General features: G+C 41.4%; 1 protein-coding gene across 2 annotated transcripts; it reads right to left on the bottom strand.

Moving 5' to 3' along the window:
* Nucleotides 1–2,016: 2,016 nt before the first annotated feature.
* LOC140466530 (procathepsin L-like) lies at nucleotides 2,017–17,007 on the bottom strand. Of its 2 annotated transcripts, none has more exons than XM_072562003.1 (4): nucleotides 16,957–17,007; nucleotides 7,422–7,578; nucleotides 6,418–6,540; nucleotides 2,017–2,509 (listed from the first exon to the last, which is right to left on the bottom strand). In XM_072562003.1, exons 2-4 carry the CDS (start codon nucleotides 7,566–7,568, stop codon nucleotides 2,282–2,284), a joined length of 498 nt encoding a protein of 165 aa, XP_072418104.1. In that variant the 5' UTR covers nucleotides 7,569–7,578; nucleotides 16,957–17,007; the 3' UTR covers nucleotides 2,017–2,281. The 2 variants fall into 2 exon arrangements, with proteins under 2 accessions (XP_072418104.1, XP_072418103.1); XM_072562002.1 differs by lacking the exon at nucleotides 16,957–17,007 and adding an exon at nucleotides 16,782–16,834.
* Between the last annotated feature and the right edge of the window lie 1,641 nt (nucleotides 17,008–18,648).

Raw genomic sequence — 18,648 nt, 5'->3', positions numbered from 1 at the left:
GTGGTGCAGTTATACTAAGACTTCTCTCCACTGAGAGAGAAACAGCCAAGTGGAAGGTCAAGCTGATACCACTTATCGAAAAGGAGCAAATAACGTACGAGGTTTGTCACGCTTGTCACTAAACTTCATTTTCCTTCTTTGTCTCAGATTTAATGAATACCAGTTTTTAGGTTGGGCAGGAAGGATCGGACTCATTGTTGCAGCCTGTGAGCCCTGCAATGGTTTGTTCAGTCAGCCTCTCAGCATTTTTGTCTGGCGAGCCTGAGGGAGCACTGACAATGCTGAGCAGAACTGGGCAGCAGTTTGGAGGTGGAGGCTCAACCACTTTAATGATATCTTGAGTCTGGGTCTTCGGTGTGACCTGTGTGTGCCTCCTCCTCCAGCAGGGCACTGTCCCTATTACTTGTGATTAGAAAGTGGCACCTCTACTACAAGCCTGTGGAGCAATTGGTGATGGGGTACAGCATAGTGCCCATGGCCAGCAGACGCTGAGGGTGCTGGGCCTGCTTCTCCATGGCAACTGCCAAACTGTCCTTGGAGGTGAGATGATTCATTTGATTGGGTATCTGGGTCCCCGCAATGTATCTGCATCCCTGTCGTCTTTCAAGTGAACAACCCTGTCTGCTGCATCTGCTGATTCCTGGTACATGTAGATATTTGCCGACACCACGGTCTCTTCTGCCCGTACCGGGTCGCTGGCAGCCCTCCGAGTGCTGTGGGAAATGACACAGTGAGGGGCTTTCCAGACTATGCTCCCACACCCTCAATAGCTCACATTGCCAGGGAGCTGGTGGTGTGTGCTGGACGCAGCCTTACTGATATTTCCTCTGAGGCCGCAATACTTTCATGCTCAGAGAACGAGGAGGTGTCTTCTTTCCCTGTGGAGCTAGAGTAGATGCTGATGGAACCGACAGAAAACGAGATACAGATGTTTCTGGGACTAATGCAAAGACACACTGAAGAATTAATGAGACTGACAGAGTGCTAACAAAGCAGTGATGAGTGGTATTTATTCGCTTAGTAGAATGTGGGTGTATCATGTTTTCTTGTGAGAAACAGGAGTCACTCCTCACAGGCTGAGGAATCTGGTGTCAGACAGCTCTTCACCAATTCAAGAGCTTTCTGTCCTCCAGTGTTCTCTCATCTCGTGGAATGACAGAAAGGGAAGGATTGAGAGAGAGATTTAAGTTTGGCATGGCCGTTGGTGTTGGTACATGACGGGAGGTATTCCGAGGTCGTGAACTGGCAATGCCAATGCGATGTTGGTTTTGAAGATGAGGAAGACGTCAGTGACAGCATGAATCTGGGTAGGAGGGGGTGCTGGGGCTGGGATAGAGTCGGAGGGGGAAGGCGGATTGTCATAGCGATTCTGACACATCGCATTCTTATGGCATGTTGGTTGTTTTCTGCACCTTTCTCTGGCCTGTTCGAAAACATTCCTGTCTGAGCAGGGCAAGATTACCGTGTTCGTGCTCATGTTGTTTCACAGCAGCTTTTTCATGATGGCTCAGCTCCCAGGATATCGGGCACTAATCAGGAATCTATTGAATTGTTCCGGGAAGAATGTGTGGGAAGATTAGACACGGAGTGGATATGTGGGATGTTATAGCTGCATTGACGTAGCTACCGAGATGCTTTTGATAACGATCGTGAGAAGTCTCACTGAGCCTCATGGTGTTCTACCTCCCAAACATTCAATGCAACTGACACTTAGTGAATTACAGTATACTCCGATCGTTTACAACTCCCATTTGAACACAATATTTCATGTACTGACCAGCAGGCTCTGCCCTCCTGTCGATCAGCCTTGTCCAGTTGGAGAGAATGATTGAGAGAGGTACAAGGCCCAACAGAAGTGAATGTAGTTTTAAAATTTGGGGTGTCGAGCATATGATCGAATATTCTTTGAAAAAGACTGGACATGGTATCACAAGGAAGCTTGGCACTGCAGCTTGCAACATTACCATTGTTGAGTTGTGCCAATTTACATCTGAACTTATATTTATTACATCGGAATTTTACAGGATGACTTCAATTTTACAATTTAATCTAACCATTGAATTTGTTTTTGAAGTAAGATTTCTTTAGATATTATGAGTAAAGGCACGGACATTACCATTGATACATATACCATTCTCCCTTGCCTGACCATAATCAATACCAGGAAACAAATGCAACAAGAAAGCAGGAGAAGCAATTTAGGTTAAAAATGATCTACTTAAACGGAGACTTCCCTAACAATTCACACAAGCTGATCATAACCTCCAATCCTGTTGAGAAATTAATGTCTGCACTGAATAATCTTGAGAGCTTTTTCTGATTTTTTTATCTGGTTTTTCACTGGAGTCACTAAACCTTCTCTTCGCCAGTCAACAATTGCAATTCTCAGTTCAATGTGACTTTCTTTAGATGCACTACTCTCATCTGTTTCATCAGCTTCAATTTCAGTCATGTTAACAGCTTCGATTCGGCGATGTCCATTCATGAGCTTATTGAACTCTTCATTGGTCTGAAAATTCAAACACATTGGTGAAATGATTGACTTTTAGTGGTGATTATGTAGGAGAAGTGTCAATAACGTAAGAGAGCTACATTCTACATATTCGCTGACTTTAGCATGAAGTGCGGGGAAAGCAATGAAGGCATCCGTTATTCGTGTATAATCTTTGACTGAATAAATGAGCAGCAGGCAAATAAGTGGCCATCCTTTTCGGACCAATCCAGTATAAAGCTGTGTGAGAAGCCTCGAGCAGCTCAAATATCTCTGCTCGATCGTTCAATAACCAAAATGGCAGGAGCTTTCTAGATGTGTTTCATTTTGCAAGAATCACTTCGATAATCGTCTCTGATCATTAAAACCTGACAGTTCAATTTCATCATGGAAGGATAGGTTAAGTCACCTCAGATTGGTGGAGTTTATTGGTGTTTGAGACGAACCTTCCCAATCAGGAGGATTTCAAATTCCATCACCAGCCTGATCTGATTTCCGGATAACACGTTGGTCTTGAGTTGGCCTCATGGCCCTTGGACCATTAGATTTAGATGCGAAACTCAGATTGTTAATTTTCATGAAGATACTGGATTGAAATGGTTATGAAAGGACCAAATGTGATGCTATCTATCATCAAATATCGTATCATCAGGAACTGTGGATGTCTGCCTCTCCAACCCAGCTTCAAGACTGGTAGTGAGTCATTTGGTGTCTCTTTTTGATGGGTAGGAAGGGATACATGTTGGTTTGAAAGGGGAATGAACATGTCCCATCCTCTGAGTAATAAGCGGGGCTCAAGGCACATGCAAAAGTCCCAGTTGCGCCTGCCTTTTTGATGGCTATATGGAGCATGCCTTGTTCCAGTCCTACTCTGACCCCTGTCAAAGTTCTGTCTCTGATCCATTGATTTTTGCTTCCTACTCTCACCCAGAATTAGAAATAGTAATCAATTTTACTTCGAATTTCCACCCTTCTCCCAACTTCACCTGGAATCTCTGAAAATCTTCCTTTCCTTTATTGAGTTTAGTCTTTCAAATTAAGGGCTAGACTATCCACTGTCTCCCACAGTTACGTTGAACTACGTCTCCTCACACCCTGCGATCTGCAAAGATTCCATTCCATTTCCCAGGTTCTCCACCTGTACTGTATTTTCATCGGTGTCACCACCCACTGGGGTGTTTTTCCTTACTTAAGGACTCCTCTCAATGCCGTTGACAGGCATTTCAGCTGTCTTACTCTGTTTGCGCAATTGTTTCCTCCCCCATAAGAACATAGCAAATAGCAACATGAGTAGACTAGTGGCCCCTCCACCTTGCTCCATCATTCTATTATGATTGACCCAAAATTGCCCATGTTGCCGTTCCGTCATTTTGATTGTGACCCTTGATTCCCCTACCGCTTAAGAATCTCTCTCAGATTAGGCATACAGAGAGTCCTAGTGTCATAGAGCTGTACAGTGTGGAAACAGACCGTTCTGTCCAACCCGTCCATGCTGATCAGATATCCCAACCCAATGTAGTCCCATCTGCCAGAACCCAACCCATATCCCTCCAAATACTTCCTATTCATATACCCATTGCAAATGACCTTCAAATGTTGCAATTGTGCCAATCTCCACCACATGCTCTGGAAGCTTGATCCATCCACGTACCACCCACTGTGTGAAAACGTTGCCCCTTAGGTCTCTTTTACATCATTTCCCTCTCACCCATAACCTATGCCTTCTAGTTCTGGATTCCCGATCCCAGGGAAAAGAAATACTTTGTCTAATTATCTTATGCATGCACCTCATAATTTTGTAAACCTGTATAAGGTCAGTCCTTACCCTCCGACGCTGCAGAGAACACAACCTCAATTTGTTCAGCCTCTCCCTATCGCTCAAATACTCCATTCCTGCCAAAATACTTGTAAATCGTTTCTGAAACCTTTCAAGTTTCGCAACATCTTTCCGAGTGGAATGAGACCAGACTTGCATGCAATATACCAACAGTGGCCTAACCAATGTCCTCTACAACAGCAACATGACCTCCCGACAGCTCTATTCAATAACATGACAAATATAGGTGAGAATAACAAACGCTTTCTTCACTATCCTATCTTCCTGCCAAGACATTCAGGGCTCAGAGAGAAGGAATTCCTCCTCATCTCGATTCCAAAATGCTGTCCATCTATTGTGATTCGATGATGTCAAGTCCTAGCCTCTGTCACTCGCGTCAACATCATCTGTGCACTCACCCTGTAAAACCCCGTAAGAACATGTAAATTTCAAAGGGATCACCTGTCATTCTTATAAACCCCATTCAGTAAAGTCCCAACCTGGTTGGTCTTTACTCGCTAGACAATCTTTGGTGCAGTTGTTCCCCTCCATCCCAGAAGAAAAATCGGGTTATTTCTGTCTTCACTTTCCATCATCCCAGTCTCTCTTTCTTGTTTAGCGAATAAATCCTCTATGATTGCCTCTATGTCACGCACTAAAGCATAAGCTATTACTTTATTTAGCAACAGCTGATGTGGCACTGCATGACATGTCTTTTAAAATTGCAAATGCACACAATCTATCGGCTTTCCTTTGGTTAAAAAAAGTTTTGTTTCTTTGTTCAATTATTAACATTTGTCCAGCAAGTTATTAAAGAGGCAAAATAAATATTTGCCTTTAATGCAGAACAAAGACAGCATTAAAGTGGGGAAGTCTTGTTGCGATTGGCCAAATTCAGTCAGACGACACAGGGGGCACTGTGATTAGCATTGATTTCACTCGTTACGAGAAATATTTGGAAGGAAATTTGAAGCAGGTTAATCATAACTATTCCTACGAAGGAAAGGGTTATCACAAGAGAAACACTTTGACAGACTGGGGCTACTCCATAATAAAGATGAGGAGAATGACTGCTGATCATACTGAAAGAGATAAGATTGGAAGGAGATTGACAGGACTAATGGTGAGAGAATGATTTTCTTGATGGGAAAGGTGAGAACAGAACCTGGCGTAGACATTGTCGCTATTACTTACTTATCTATGCGACTCAACTCTGTGATCTGCCTGTATTGCTCGCATTACAAAGCTTTTCACTGTGCCTCGGTACACGTCACATTGATTTCAATTCGATTCAATTCAATTCAATTTAGTTCAGTTCAGTTCAGTTCAGCTCAGTTCAGTTCAATCCAATTCAATTCAATTAACTTCTTTTCAATTCATAGGATGCTGGTGTAATGCTGATTTGTTTGAGATGCCAAGAACAGGGGAAATGACCAACTGTACTGAGGAGCAATAATACAGAAAGCAGGATCATGTACATCAATTTGTTTGGAAAGCAGGTTAGTTTAACTGCTTTGGGATAAAGTTTATTCAGTGTTAGGTAGGGCGGAGACAGAGATCGAGCAGTCTCAAGAAGAATATTGTAGCCGAAGGGATCAGCCTCCACAGTGCAGAATGCAACTCCGGCGTCCAGACATCATAATGGACAGCATCTATGGAGACTCAACAACATAGAGGTGTATCCATAGTGTGACTGCCGTCAATAGAGGGAGCTCAAGACAGCCAGTGTTGTTTAATGCAATTTAGTTGTGCAGAATCTGATCGTGCAAGTGAGCAGACATTGTCGAATCAGGGGATTGTTAGTCATTAGAGTTCTCTTCCGCAGAGAGAAATGGAGACTTGAGTCATTGAATGTATTCAAATTTGAGAGAGGTGATTTTGATTTCTAGAGGAGTTACGAGTTAGGGAAACCTGGAATGAGAAGGAAGTAATCACCAATTTGGAGTAAAGGGAGATCAATCATTAAGTGCACTGAATGAGTGAGTCAGCTTGGAGGACCAAATGTCCGAGTCCTCCTCCTGTAGCTGAATATAACTTCACAATTATAAAGCTTCACAATTTCACAATGACCACCATCAAATAGATTCCAGACGATACATCCTGCACACACCAGAGCTCCAAATTTGTTCATTCCCACTTTAGATGTGCGTTTTCCCAATGAATGTTCGATGTTGTGTTGTTCGATGTATCTCATGTTGTCCTCCCATATCATTCTCCTGTAGCTCTCCTCATCCTGAATAAAGTGATTAATATAATCAGGCTCCAGCATCTTTCATTTATAAAATTATACAGAAGCATTAAAAATCCGCTTGTGAAACTTGAAATAACATTTTGCTGTCAGGGTCCATCCTCCGACCCATATCTGAAAATTATTAATCAGGTTCCCCTCACCCCACTCAAAATAACGCACCCATAGCAAAACCTGTCGAGTGGCCAGTCTAGAGATTCATGCTGAAAGTATATTAAGAATCAAATGTCTGAACAACAGGATGGTTAAATCGACCGTCATGAATGACGTTGACAATGGATACGTTCTCTCAACTACCACCTGTCCCTGTCTGAAGTAAGATTAAGCCAGTGGCAGGCAGGAAATTCAATAAGCCACGTCCTTGCGAAAAAACTGAGGCCAATACATGGGCAATTACTGTGCATGTATAAACCTTCTTAATCTGTTGTGTGAGAGACCTGTCTTAAGCTGCCAGCATAGTAAAGTCGGTGTTGGCAAAGAGACGATTCATTGAATGGGCCGCTTGGGATGATCAGATGGCTTCCCCATCACTCTGTCTCCAAGTTCCCCACTTATAATTGCCTCTTCGACACCAAGAATGGATCTTAATCTTCGAGAGGCAGGTTTGTGGTATTTGTAGTAAATCCAACAGGACTGCAACGGGATCCGAGTAAATTAAGATACACTAAGTCGCTCCTGATTCACTTTGTGTTTGGTCAGTTCTCCAATGAATTTAGAAACTTGGAGAATGCCCATTGAATTTAAAGATCAATATTTTCTCAATGTCACTTCACTCAACAGATACCTCTCATTGACTGCAACTACATATTCTCAATCTCTGCCAATTGTGTGCAGACCATTCCTATTCTGAGTGAGCTTAACATTACAGACTCTCCTTTTTCCTTGGTGTATTGGTTCCCATGTTGTGATTTCCAATTTTTCCAGTCTTCATCCAATTTCGAATCAAGTATGCCTGTTGAGGCTGCAGCCAGAATAGATACCGCCACACTGCCCAGAAAGAGCCAGAAGTTCATGATGGACAATCTAATAGGCAAAAACAGTGGGCTTTAGACAGGGAGTTTTGTAATTTTCAAGTTAGCTGCTTCCTTATTCAGAGAAGGAACAATATAAATTGTGCAAATAATACAAACAAGAAAATTCCAACAATTCATCCAATGCTGAAAGTTTAATGTAATTCACCTTCATGAGGCATCGTCAGTGGATTGGAATATTTCAGCACTAGATTGATCAAATTAATGACGTTTCAAATTTAAAACCAATTATTGGAAAGTACACGGTAAAATGAAATCATACTTTTCCATAAATTGCCTTCGTATGATGAAAGTTATTTGACTCACGGTCCACAGGTTTAATCATTCAACAGCTCATGTCGTAATGATTTCATTGCATTCAACCTTACATTGAGCAATGATTCCTTCGAGGGCATGACTGTAGGATTAGCAACAGGAAATAAAGAACAGGTGGACATATTATATCGTTATCTTCTGTCACTTTAGACATTGCAAAAAAACATTTTGAAGACAACATGTAAATCGCGAGTTGAAAGGGAAGGAAGATATTGAACCATGGCAATCAAAATGGAAACATACAGGAAAAAAAATCTAACTTAAAAAACTCGTATGGCCTCAGTAAAAAGATAGAATTAATGATAGAATTCCGAAATTGAATGTGTGCAGCATTTTTAAAATGTTGCTGTAAAAAGTCACAAAACAATGGGTATGACATGAAAGTAGTTTCGGAGGTGTGGTTCCAAAATGGTCACGGAAGGGACCATTCAACTGAGTATTCAAGAATCCTTCATGTTCACGAAGTCAACGATCAAAGCGGAGGGAATTTGGCCAGCTCGTTTGATAGGCTTCAATGTGAAAAGGGAAAGTTGAAACGAGATACAACCATTTGTTGTTTTTTTTTGCACAGAGGCTGGTACATGCACGGAAAATGCTGCCAGTTGAGGTGCTAGAAGAAGATGCAATATCGACATTAAGAGAAATTTCGGCAGACACATGAACAGGCAAGATCTGGAGGGTCACAGAACATGTGAAATCAGATTAGATTAAATTAGAAGGGCATCATGGTAGGTGCAACCATGGTGGTCTGAAGGGCTAGTTTATTTGCTGCACTGTTTCATGTTTAAAACCATCGGATGTCAGTGAAATACTGAGAAATGGTTTTGTGGATGAATATGTGTGGTGATGAGAAAGGAAAATAAGTCTCTGGCAGGTCTTATTCCTGAGTTTCTTAAGAGCGTAGATGGAGAGCGCAAACCAAGGAATAGTGGGCTTTGTAAGAAAGGTACCAAATTAGTCATTACAATTTTAAAATTCACGTTGATTGGATGAATCAAACTGATAAATACAGCGTTGCGGTTGAATTCATGGGGTGTACTTATAAGATTTCTTCGAAGAATACGTTCTAGAATCAACTGGAGAACAAACTATTTTCGTCCTGGTATGTATGAAACGAGACAGGATCATCAATAATCATACAATAAATGATTCGTTCAACAAAAGTGGTCACAGCTTTCCGGAAATTCATATGTAATGTAAAATTGAAAATCTTGGATATCAAGCGAGTGCCTGAAACTGAAAGAAGATCAAGCACAAGAAGGTGATGACAGCGTTTACCACAGTGGGTGATGGAAAAAAAAAGGTGAGGTAAGAGACTGGATAAATAGTGGGATACAGTTAAGGGAACATTTAGGTATTCTTATCAAGGAACTATTGAATGATGTAGATTGTAAGAGAAGAATACACTATTTATTGCTAAATATCAAATTCACATCTCGTCTAAAGAAATTGATCATCATCTGTGCAAACATCGATTAGGAGATTAAAAAAGTAGAAACTGACAAATGACAAATATTGATGTAGAGAACAAGAATATGAATGTTAATGACAAATAAAAAAATAGAAAGTGAAAGCAAGGACTTTAATACTTATTTAAAGGAAGAATCTAGCTGAAATATTGATTATTTCGATGATGTGATTTGCCCATGAATAATACAAAGGACAAAAGTAGCAGGGAATTTGAACAAATATCCAGTTTCATGTTAAAAACAACAAAACAAAAAGATTCTTAATCAAGAAGTAAAGGGAAGGAATTACCTTGATCACTGAAGGAACAATTACTCAGAAGGCAAATGAGATTAAAGTCGGACATTCACCTGGATCTGAATGATTAGATCTGAACGTTTTAAATATAGCTACTTCAGTGATAATGGGTACAATAGTGGCAATATCATTGCGGTTCAGGAATTGTTTTCGCTGATGGAAATCTGCAAATAGGGCAAGTCGCAAAAAGGAGAAGAATAGCAAATTGGAAGATTTATGCAAGTTATGAAATATGATGTCATAGGCTAAAATAGAACAAAGAGTAACGACTGTTACCACACAGCAACAGGCCTATCGGCCCTACAAGCCTGTGTTGACACATACTGCCCGTTACCAATGAATTGTCTTCACTTAGAGGAACCAAGATCCTCAACCTCTGTTCCTATTCTTGTTTTCCACCAGGTACGTCTTCAATACTGCCATTGTGTCTGCTTCCACCAACTCTGTCAGAAAGCACTCTCGGCACTCATCAATTTGTGTGACATGCTTGCCTCTTTTAAAATGCACGCCCGCTCCGCATGTTTCCCCGAGTAACTGACCCCTCCCCCCTGGGAAAAAGGTCTCCGACTCACCATTCGATCAATGCCATCCATGTCCTATTATCTGACAGGTCACCCCCAAAAAGCAAACCCAGTCTCCGTGATAATGAATATAACACATAGAAAATTACAGCACAGCACGGACCCTTCGGCCCTCGTTGCACCGACCTCTGCAACAAAAGTAAAGCACATCTACCCTACACAATAATGCATTCATCCGTACGTTTTTCAAATGACCATTTAAATGCCCTTAACGCTGACGGGTCAGCTGCTGTCGTAAGCAGTACATTCCCCACCTTTACTACTGTCTCAGAAAAGGAACTACCTCTCTCATTCGTCCTCTCTCTAAGGTACAGCCCCACAATTTAAAGATGTCCCGTCGTGCTAGCCATTTGAGTAATAAAGGCTGTCAGTCTCCACTCTGCCTACCTCTCTGACTATCTCTTATGTCTCAATTAAGTCACCTCTCAACATTCTTTTCTCTGACAAAACAGCCTCAATTGCCTCAACCTTTCATCATAAGACCTTCCATCCAGACCAGGCAACACTCACGTAAATCTCGTCGAAAGCCTCTCCAAAGCTTAAACACTTTTCCTCCAATTCAGTGAGAAGAACTGTACGCAATATTCGAAATGATGACACACCACAATTTTGTACAGCTGCAACATTTCCTCGTGGCTACGAAACTCCATTCTTCTGCCAATAAAAGTGAACACAGCCCGTATGCCTTATCAACAAATTTCTTAACCTGCATAGCTATTTTCACGGATCTCTGTACATGGACACCGAGATCTCTCTGCTCATCTACACTTGCAGGAATCTTATCATTCGCCGAGTAAATTTATTCCTGTTAATCCCTCATACTTTTGCGCGTTGACTTACATTTGGTTCCGCAGCCCATCTCTGCAGATTATCTTTCTCCCTCCGTACCTTGTAATGTACATGAGCAATGTCCAGAACTCCAGCGACCTTAATGTCACTCGCAAATTTACTATCATATGCTTGTCCGCCCTCATCCAGATTATGTCCAAAAATAACAAACAGCAGTGTCCCCAAAACAGATCCTTGCATTACACCACTACTAACGGAATCCCAGTAAGCACATTTCCCAACAACCGCCTCCCTCTATCTTCTCTTAACGAGCCAATCTCTGATCGAAACCACGAAATCACGCTGAATCCCATGCCTCAGGACTTTGCAGAATAGCCAGGCATGGGGAACCTTATCAAAAGCCTTACTGAATTCCATGTACACCACATCATCTCTTTACCCTCATCCAAGTCGTTGGTCACCATCTTATAGAACTCAATAAGTTTTGTGCGGAATGGATCACCCCTGCACAAAACCATGTTGACTATCCCCAATCAACGGATTCGTCTCCAGATGATTATAAATCCTGTCGTTTATAAACTGTCCCAACATTTCACTCACAGGAAATGAAAGGCTCACTCGTCTATAATTATAAGAGTTGTCTCTACTTGCCTTCTTGACCAAGGGGAGAACATTTGCCATCCTCCAGTCTTCTGGCAGTATTCCCGTCGCCAATGAAACCTCCTCCTTGTTTCCCAGGATCCGAGGATAAATCCTATCCAATCCAGGGGACGTATTTATTTTCACACTTCCAGAATTGCGACACCACCTACTTGTGAACCTCAGTCCTATCTAGTCTCTTAACTTGCATTTCAGTATTCTCGACAGCCTTTCGCCATAGCCAAAATGTCCCCCATACCAGGCAACATGTTAGTAAACATTTTCTGTCCACGCTCCATAGCATTGACATCCTTCTGGTAGTGTGGTGTACAGAAGTGTGAACATTATGCTGAGTGCGGCCTGAAGTAAAGTTCTGTAAAGCTGAAGCATAATCTCTCCACCCTTACATTTACTGCCCTTTCAATGAAGCCAAGCATGCGATATGCATTTCTCTAAATACCTATCGATATACGCTGCTGCCTTCCATGATCTGCGGACCCAGAAACCCAGATCTCTCTCCATACTAACTCTACTAATGATTCTTCCATTCACTATATATTTTTCATCTGTACTTGACCTTCCCTAATGCATCAACTGACCTTTTTCGAACTCAACTCCACCTGCCATTTTTCTGCCCATGCAGTGACTGATTTATATCCTGCTGTCGACTCCGAAGGTCATCCTCACTGTCCACAAAACCACCAATCCTTGTCGTCCATAAACTAACTAATTTGGCCAGCTATGTTTTCCTCCAAATCATCGATGTAGATCACAAACGACAGGTGTCAAACCACTGAATACTGTGGAATTTCACTTGTCAGAAGCCACAATTTTGAAATGAATTCTGATTAATTCCACAGCTATACTCTTCCTTGTTCGGGTAAGCAAGGACTGTTTATATCTTGCCAGCTCACCCCTGAGACAATGTGACTTCAACTTTTATACCAATCTGACATGAGGGACCTTATCAAAACTTTTACAAAAGTTTTTTGTCGACAGCATCAACTATTATTCCCTCATCAATTAACTTTCTCAAACCCTAAAAAAATCGACCACGTTCGTGAAGTGTGACCTTCCCAACATAAATATATTGCGTCTATCCTTCATAAGTCCATTTGCTTCTAAATGCCTACAGATCCTACCTCTGAGAATCTTTTCCCATCGTTTCTCTGCAAACAATGTGAGGCTCACAGGTCTGTAATTTCCATACATATCACTCTGACCTTCCTTTATCAGTGGGATAACAATGGCTACTCTCAACTCCATTGGACCCTCACCTGTTGCTTCCCCTGGTGGAATGCATGACAACACAAATATTAAGTAAAGTCACAAAATGGCTAAGGACCATGGGTTTCCACTCTCTCAGTGGACGCAGATGGCATGTCATAGTTAAACATAGGGGTCACCATATCTCAGGAAAGGGCTTAGCTCAAGAATGTGGGACTTTCAAGGTAACCGTATGCGATATGGAAAGTAAAGAATAACAGCACCTTGAAAGATCACACTTTCAGCAAGGTCAATCAACGTCGTTTTCTGAAAGGAAATTCCATTTGTTCAAACGATTTTGAGGATATAACTGCAGGTTGGAAATCATAGGAAGCAGGATAGTATTGTGATTCGGTAGCTAAAAATGTTCAAAATTGTTAGAGATGAAAGATGCAAGAGCTCACACTGACAGAGTTGTATATCAGCGGAAATAGGGAGTTAGCGAACAAATAGCAGACAGAGAGTTGGGATGAACAGATAACTTCTAAGTTGGCAAATTGCAATGCGTGGAATGCCGCAGCAATTGAATATGGAACATCATCTGTCTATTAGCTATAACGGTAACATAATGAATGAACAGAGTCTTTAACAGCCAAATCTTACGAAATCTGCAATGTAAATTGGGAAGAGGACACAAACTGCGTGCAAAGTCACGGAGAGAATTTCTCGGGAGACAGATATTTGGGAGATGGAATAAAATATGGCAAAGTGGTCGATTCTCCATTTCGTTGAGTCAGCAGGAAAGCAGAACGTTATTAAATTGAGAGTAGAATGTAGTTGGACTCAGGGATGCAGGACAGCCCCAAATAAATTCTGAGGAAACTCAGAAAGTCTGCAGAATCTATGGAGTGAGAAACAGAGTGAATGTTTTGAGTCTGGTTTGACATTTTCAGAATTGAAAAGGGCTGGATCTCCATGCCGTGCAACAAAACATGCAGTCACAAAATTATGTGTATCGAAATTAATTTGACAATTGTTAGTCCATTTTGCCCATTTAATTTGAACAGTTCCCATAATTTACTGTTGCCTACTTCGAAACCTTCCTCAAATTTAGAAATTGTGCTTTTAATTACAAAGAACAATCTATTAAAATCAACAAGGATTAAGTGAGGACTGTAGATGCTGGAGATCACAGCTGAAAAATGTGTTGCTGGAAAAGCGATGCAGGTCAGGCAGCAGTCAAGGAGCAGGTGATTCTCCTTGGATGCTGACTGACCTGCTGCGCTTTTCCAGCAATACATTTTTGAGCAACAATCTGTTAAACCAAAACTTGAGTAAAATGGCCATCATCCTATTCTTTAATTCACATGACCTGAAGACCAGTGTTGGTTAGGTGGGCTTGGATCGGCGCAACATCGAGGGCCAAAGTTCCTGTACTGCAATGTATTGTTCTCTGTTCTATGTTCTATGAGATCTTCATTTCACGCAGAGATCTCTGAATCAATCATTCTGTAGATTATATTTTCAATCAGAGTACAAGACTGTGATGTAATTCTTATTCATGCCCAATACTGCCTCACTGTTTCTGATTTCTCGTATTGTCAGAGATATAGATAACAGGGGTATATACAATGTGTGCGTGAAGTCTTCAGTTCACATATGATGCGGGGCGAGAGAGGCACGTCAGTTGGAAGCTGGGTTTGAGGAATTGGCTCGCTGATGGGTTAAAGATTGGTGGGTGATGGCGAAGAGTATACAGTGTTATGGGTCCGTAAGTCAGGCTGAAAATGACGAGGAATGCTGGAACTGCAACATTTGATGGTTATTGAGTGTTTAGGATTGTGACTTCAGGGGGTCATTTGTTTCACAGCGAGTCAGAGCGTTGTGTCAGTGTGAGAGATGGGGCGGGTGGTGCTGCGATTAGTTGCGGGAAGGATAGTTCTTTTGGATGGGTGGTTTTCCAATTTGGTAGATGACACAAATTTAGGAGTGCAGTGGAGAGTGAAGACTATCCCACAGTAAATGGGACGTTGATCAGATGAATCTATGAGCCGAAAATGACAGATGGATTTTAATTTCGGTAAATGTGAAGTGTTGTATTTTATTAAGGCAATTGAGGGCAGGGCTGATACACTAAATAATATACCCTGGGGAGCGTTGTTGAACCAAGACACCTATGGGTGCAGATGTAGAGTTCCTTGAAAGTGGAGTCACCAGCAGACAGCATGGTCAATGAATCACCAACATGTACAGCATGGAAACTGGTCCGTCGGTCAACATTTCCATGCTGAGCCGGTAGCCTCAATTAATCGAGTTCCATTTGCCAGCACTGATGCATATCCTTCTAAACCCTTCCTATTCACACACCCATCCAGATATCTTCTAAATATTCTCATTGCACCAAACTCCACCACTGGTATTTGTGTTCATGCCTTCTCTAACATATGCAATACTCTATTACAGTCGTTAAACAAACCTCCCACCAAATAATTTCTGTCCATTAAAATTTCAAATCTTTGTTATCTTCATCTATGTCAACTCAGTATCATGATTTCCCTGACCAATATCCTCTTTCAGTGTTGGATTTATATGAATCCTTTCCAAACTGTGCCACCCTACCTCCTTTCCACTTTTGTTTGATGACTCATGAGATAGTCAGCTCCTATATTTGGTCACTCTGCAGTCATATCTATGTAAGCATAACTACACCATAACCGTGTATATGTATTTACACAACTGCTTAATTTACTTTACTACAAATGCTCATCACAATAAACACAAAGTCTTCACACTTGTCTTTTCAATGTTTTTCATCTGCTTAGCTTTACGTTGGCTGCTTTTGGTACCCCATGCATTTTCAGTTTTCCACTTTCGTGGACAACTGTTACATTTGAAATTTGGCTTCTTAACTTTGTAGACGTTCCTCACAATAATTGTACAGGACCAATTCCTCGTTCTGAATGAGTCATTGGTACGTACAACGAGAGTGTACTGCTGAAAAAGTACAGTCGCGCAGACTGCTGTCGAGGAGCAGGAGAATCGTCGTTTCGGACACAAATCCCCAATCAGGAAATGTTCAGCACCACAATCTCGACTCTGGAAGCCAGCATCTACAGTCCTCACTTTGTCATGTTTGGTATTGAAATGTCAACTTCAAAATAATGACCCCTCCCCCCTTCCATTCTATGTTCCTTTTCTTACCTGAACAGCTTTCCTAATCCTTTCAATGGCTGGACAAGAGTCTGGACTCTTGCTCAATACTGCAGAAAAAACAACATTCAATACCCTTCACAATACTGTTTCCTCATCCTACGTTTCATTATTCTTCTCCAGAAGGTAATGTCTTACTCAATTATGGTGCAGTGGTCCGTGAGGTCATCCATCCCTCAATCATCAAACTCCTCCAAAGAAGGTGGAAGAACCAAACATCCGCTGAATAACAGGAAAGGCGTTGTCTCCTCCACCTCTTCGGTCCCCAGAGCTATGCCACCTGCACCCTACCTTACATCATTATTGATCAAATTGGAAGACCATAACCTGAACACTTGCTGCCACCTCAAAGAAAGTATCAAATGTACATTGAAACCTCACTGGTGCACCGCATTGTCTTCATCTTGGTCAGTAACTTATGAACTCGAAGGAGAATATCTTCAAGATTAACTTATCCTTTATCCAATAGCCCGCATAAATCCCACACTCGACAGTCACCACACATCACCTGTTCTGCCATTCCCATTTCATGAAGCTTCAATTTTTTAAAGTAATTGATAACGATAAAACTATGTACTCTCACTCAAAATTATTAATGCTCTGAATCATAAGAAAAGATAAGGGAAAAAGTATGAAAATATATCCTGGATCTTTTAAAGAAAAAGCAAGTGAACAATCGCCATTCACTCACGAACACATTTCTCTAAGATTCCATGTCATTTTTTCATAACTTCATGCTTTTGGGGTTTGGAAGTGTTCACAAAGCTGACTTTTTGATGGCTTTCTGAAAGTCAACTTTCAGCTCCTGTTCAGCTGCAGAGTGACAAATTAATAAAAGAAAGGATTGTCTAAAATCCCTCACTCACCGAAGTCTCCAATGTGCACTCGGTTTCAGATGTACTACACAATTTCTTTGGAGGACTACAGATTACATATGTAGGGAGATAAAAAGAGATCTGTGAGTTCATTCCAAATTCCATTGGTATGTTTGCTGAATCGACACCATGGTTGAGCAGAAGTGATAAGTAACTAGTTAATATATTCACATTAAGTTTTTACAGTACATATGCCCACAAAGGTCACTGACTGTAGCCGATAAGCAGCATTTTTTAAATTCCACATCCTGCACAGACAACTGCAGAGAGATAGCAGCATTTTAGAACATAAGACGACTGTGTCACCAGGGATTTTTTTCCACAGACCAAAGTGCCATCCTTGAAAGCCAGCAGCTCTTCAATACTCAGTGTGGCCAGATGAATGGTTTCTAAATTAAAAGGTGAAAGGAATGCTCTCTGTCTGGCCTGACAAGCTGGCAGTGTGACAAAGCAACTGAGTCAAATAACTAAGATTAATGAAAAACTCAACAATGCAAACATTCCACATGAAGTAAACAGAGCGATAAAAGTGATTTGATGACAGTATTCCTCTGGCGTGAATGTGAAAATATTGTATCTTCGATTTAACCACTATAACTTGTGATATCTTTTCAATCTATGAATAAAGCCAACCAAGACCCACATGTTCGGAAGAAGGGTCACCGACCCCAAAATATTATCTTGCGTTTCTCTCCATAGATTCTCTCAGACTTCCTGATGTTTTCCAGAAATTTCTGTTTGGGTTTCCACTGAAAACTGTGTTCACTTTCCCCTTTAACAGAATCTCTTCGTGTAATGCCACAGGCCTTTGAAAAGTGTAAGGTTGACTTTGAGCTGACTTGATATTTCTGATTCAGACAGCGTAAAATAAACTTTTCAGCAAAAAATGCCGATCACAAAAGATAATTTTGATACAGACAAAAACGTGAACACGCTTAGGACATTAAACGCCAAAGACTGATCTGTTGTGCAGTGCTACACTTACACATAGAGCAGAGTCATAAAGATTCTATTCTGAGTCTGTCATTGCGCTGTGCGTCTCGAGTTCATTCAAGCTCACCTTAAGAAAGTCAACATTTTTTTTATTACAACCCGAAAACTTATCAATACATCCACCTTGGGCAAATGAATGCCACTAGAAGCTGTATAATCGCATGGGTTGCAGCGTGCGGATGTCACCGCCGAGATTATGAATGTGAATAAGTTTGAAAAAGGACAGTGATCATTATTTGTGCGGAGGCACTGTCATTATACAATGTCTTCATTTATTCAAAATGCGTATACTGCTGAAGGAATAATTGTTGTTTTGTTTTCTAGGTTTAATCAAAGTCATTTCTTACTTACAAATTTCAATTTCAATTTACAAATCTTCATTCAAAAAACGCGCATAAATACTGTCGCTGTAAGAGCAGAACAGAGATTGGTAATGTTAAAACTATGAATGCACCCCCTGTGTCCCCAAAACCTGTCCACGATATAATAGGGACAAGTGGGCCTTAATGACGTATCATTCCCCACTTGTCCAGACAGGTGCAGTTCCAAATCCACTCAGCAGCACGATGGCACAATGGTTAGCACTGCTTCCTCACAGCGCTAGGGGCCCGGCTTCACATTCCCGCCTCGGGAAAGGGCCCGTGTGGAGTTTGCGCGTTTTTCCCGTGTCTCCGTGGGTTTCCTACGGGT

Source organism: Chiloscyllium punctatum, chromosome 43, assembly GCF_047496795.1.
Source record: "Chiloscyllium punctatum isolate Juve2018m chromosome 43, sChiPun1.3, whole genome shotgun sequence".
In the NCBI taxonomy this organism is placed as follows: Eukaryota; Metazoa; Chordata; class Chondrichthyes; order Orectolobiformes; family Hemiscylliidae; genus Chiloscyllium; species Chiloscyllium punctatum.
Note: the sequence above shows the minus strand (reverse complement) of the source record. Positions and strands in the feature narration are given on the sequence as shown.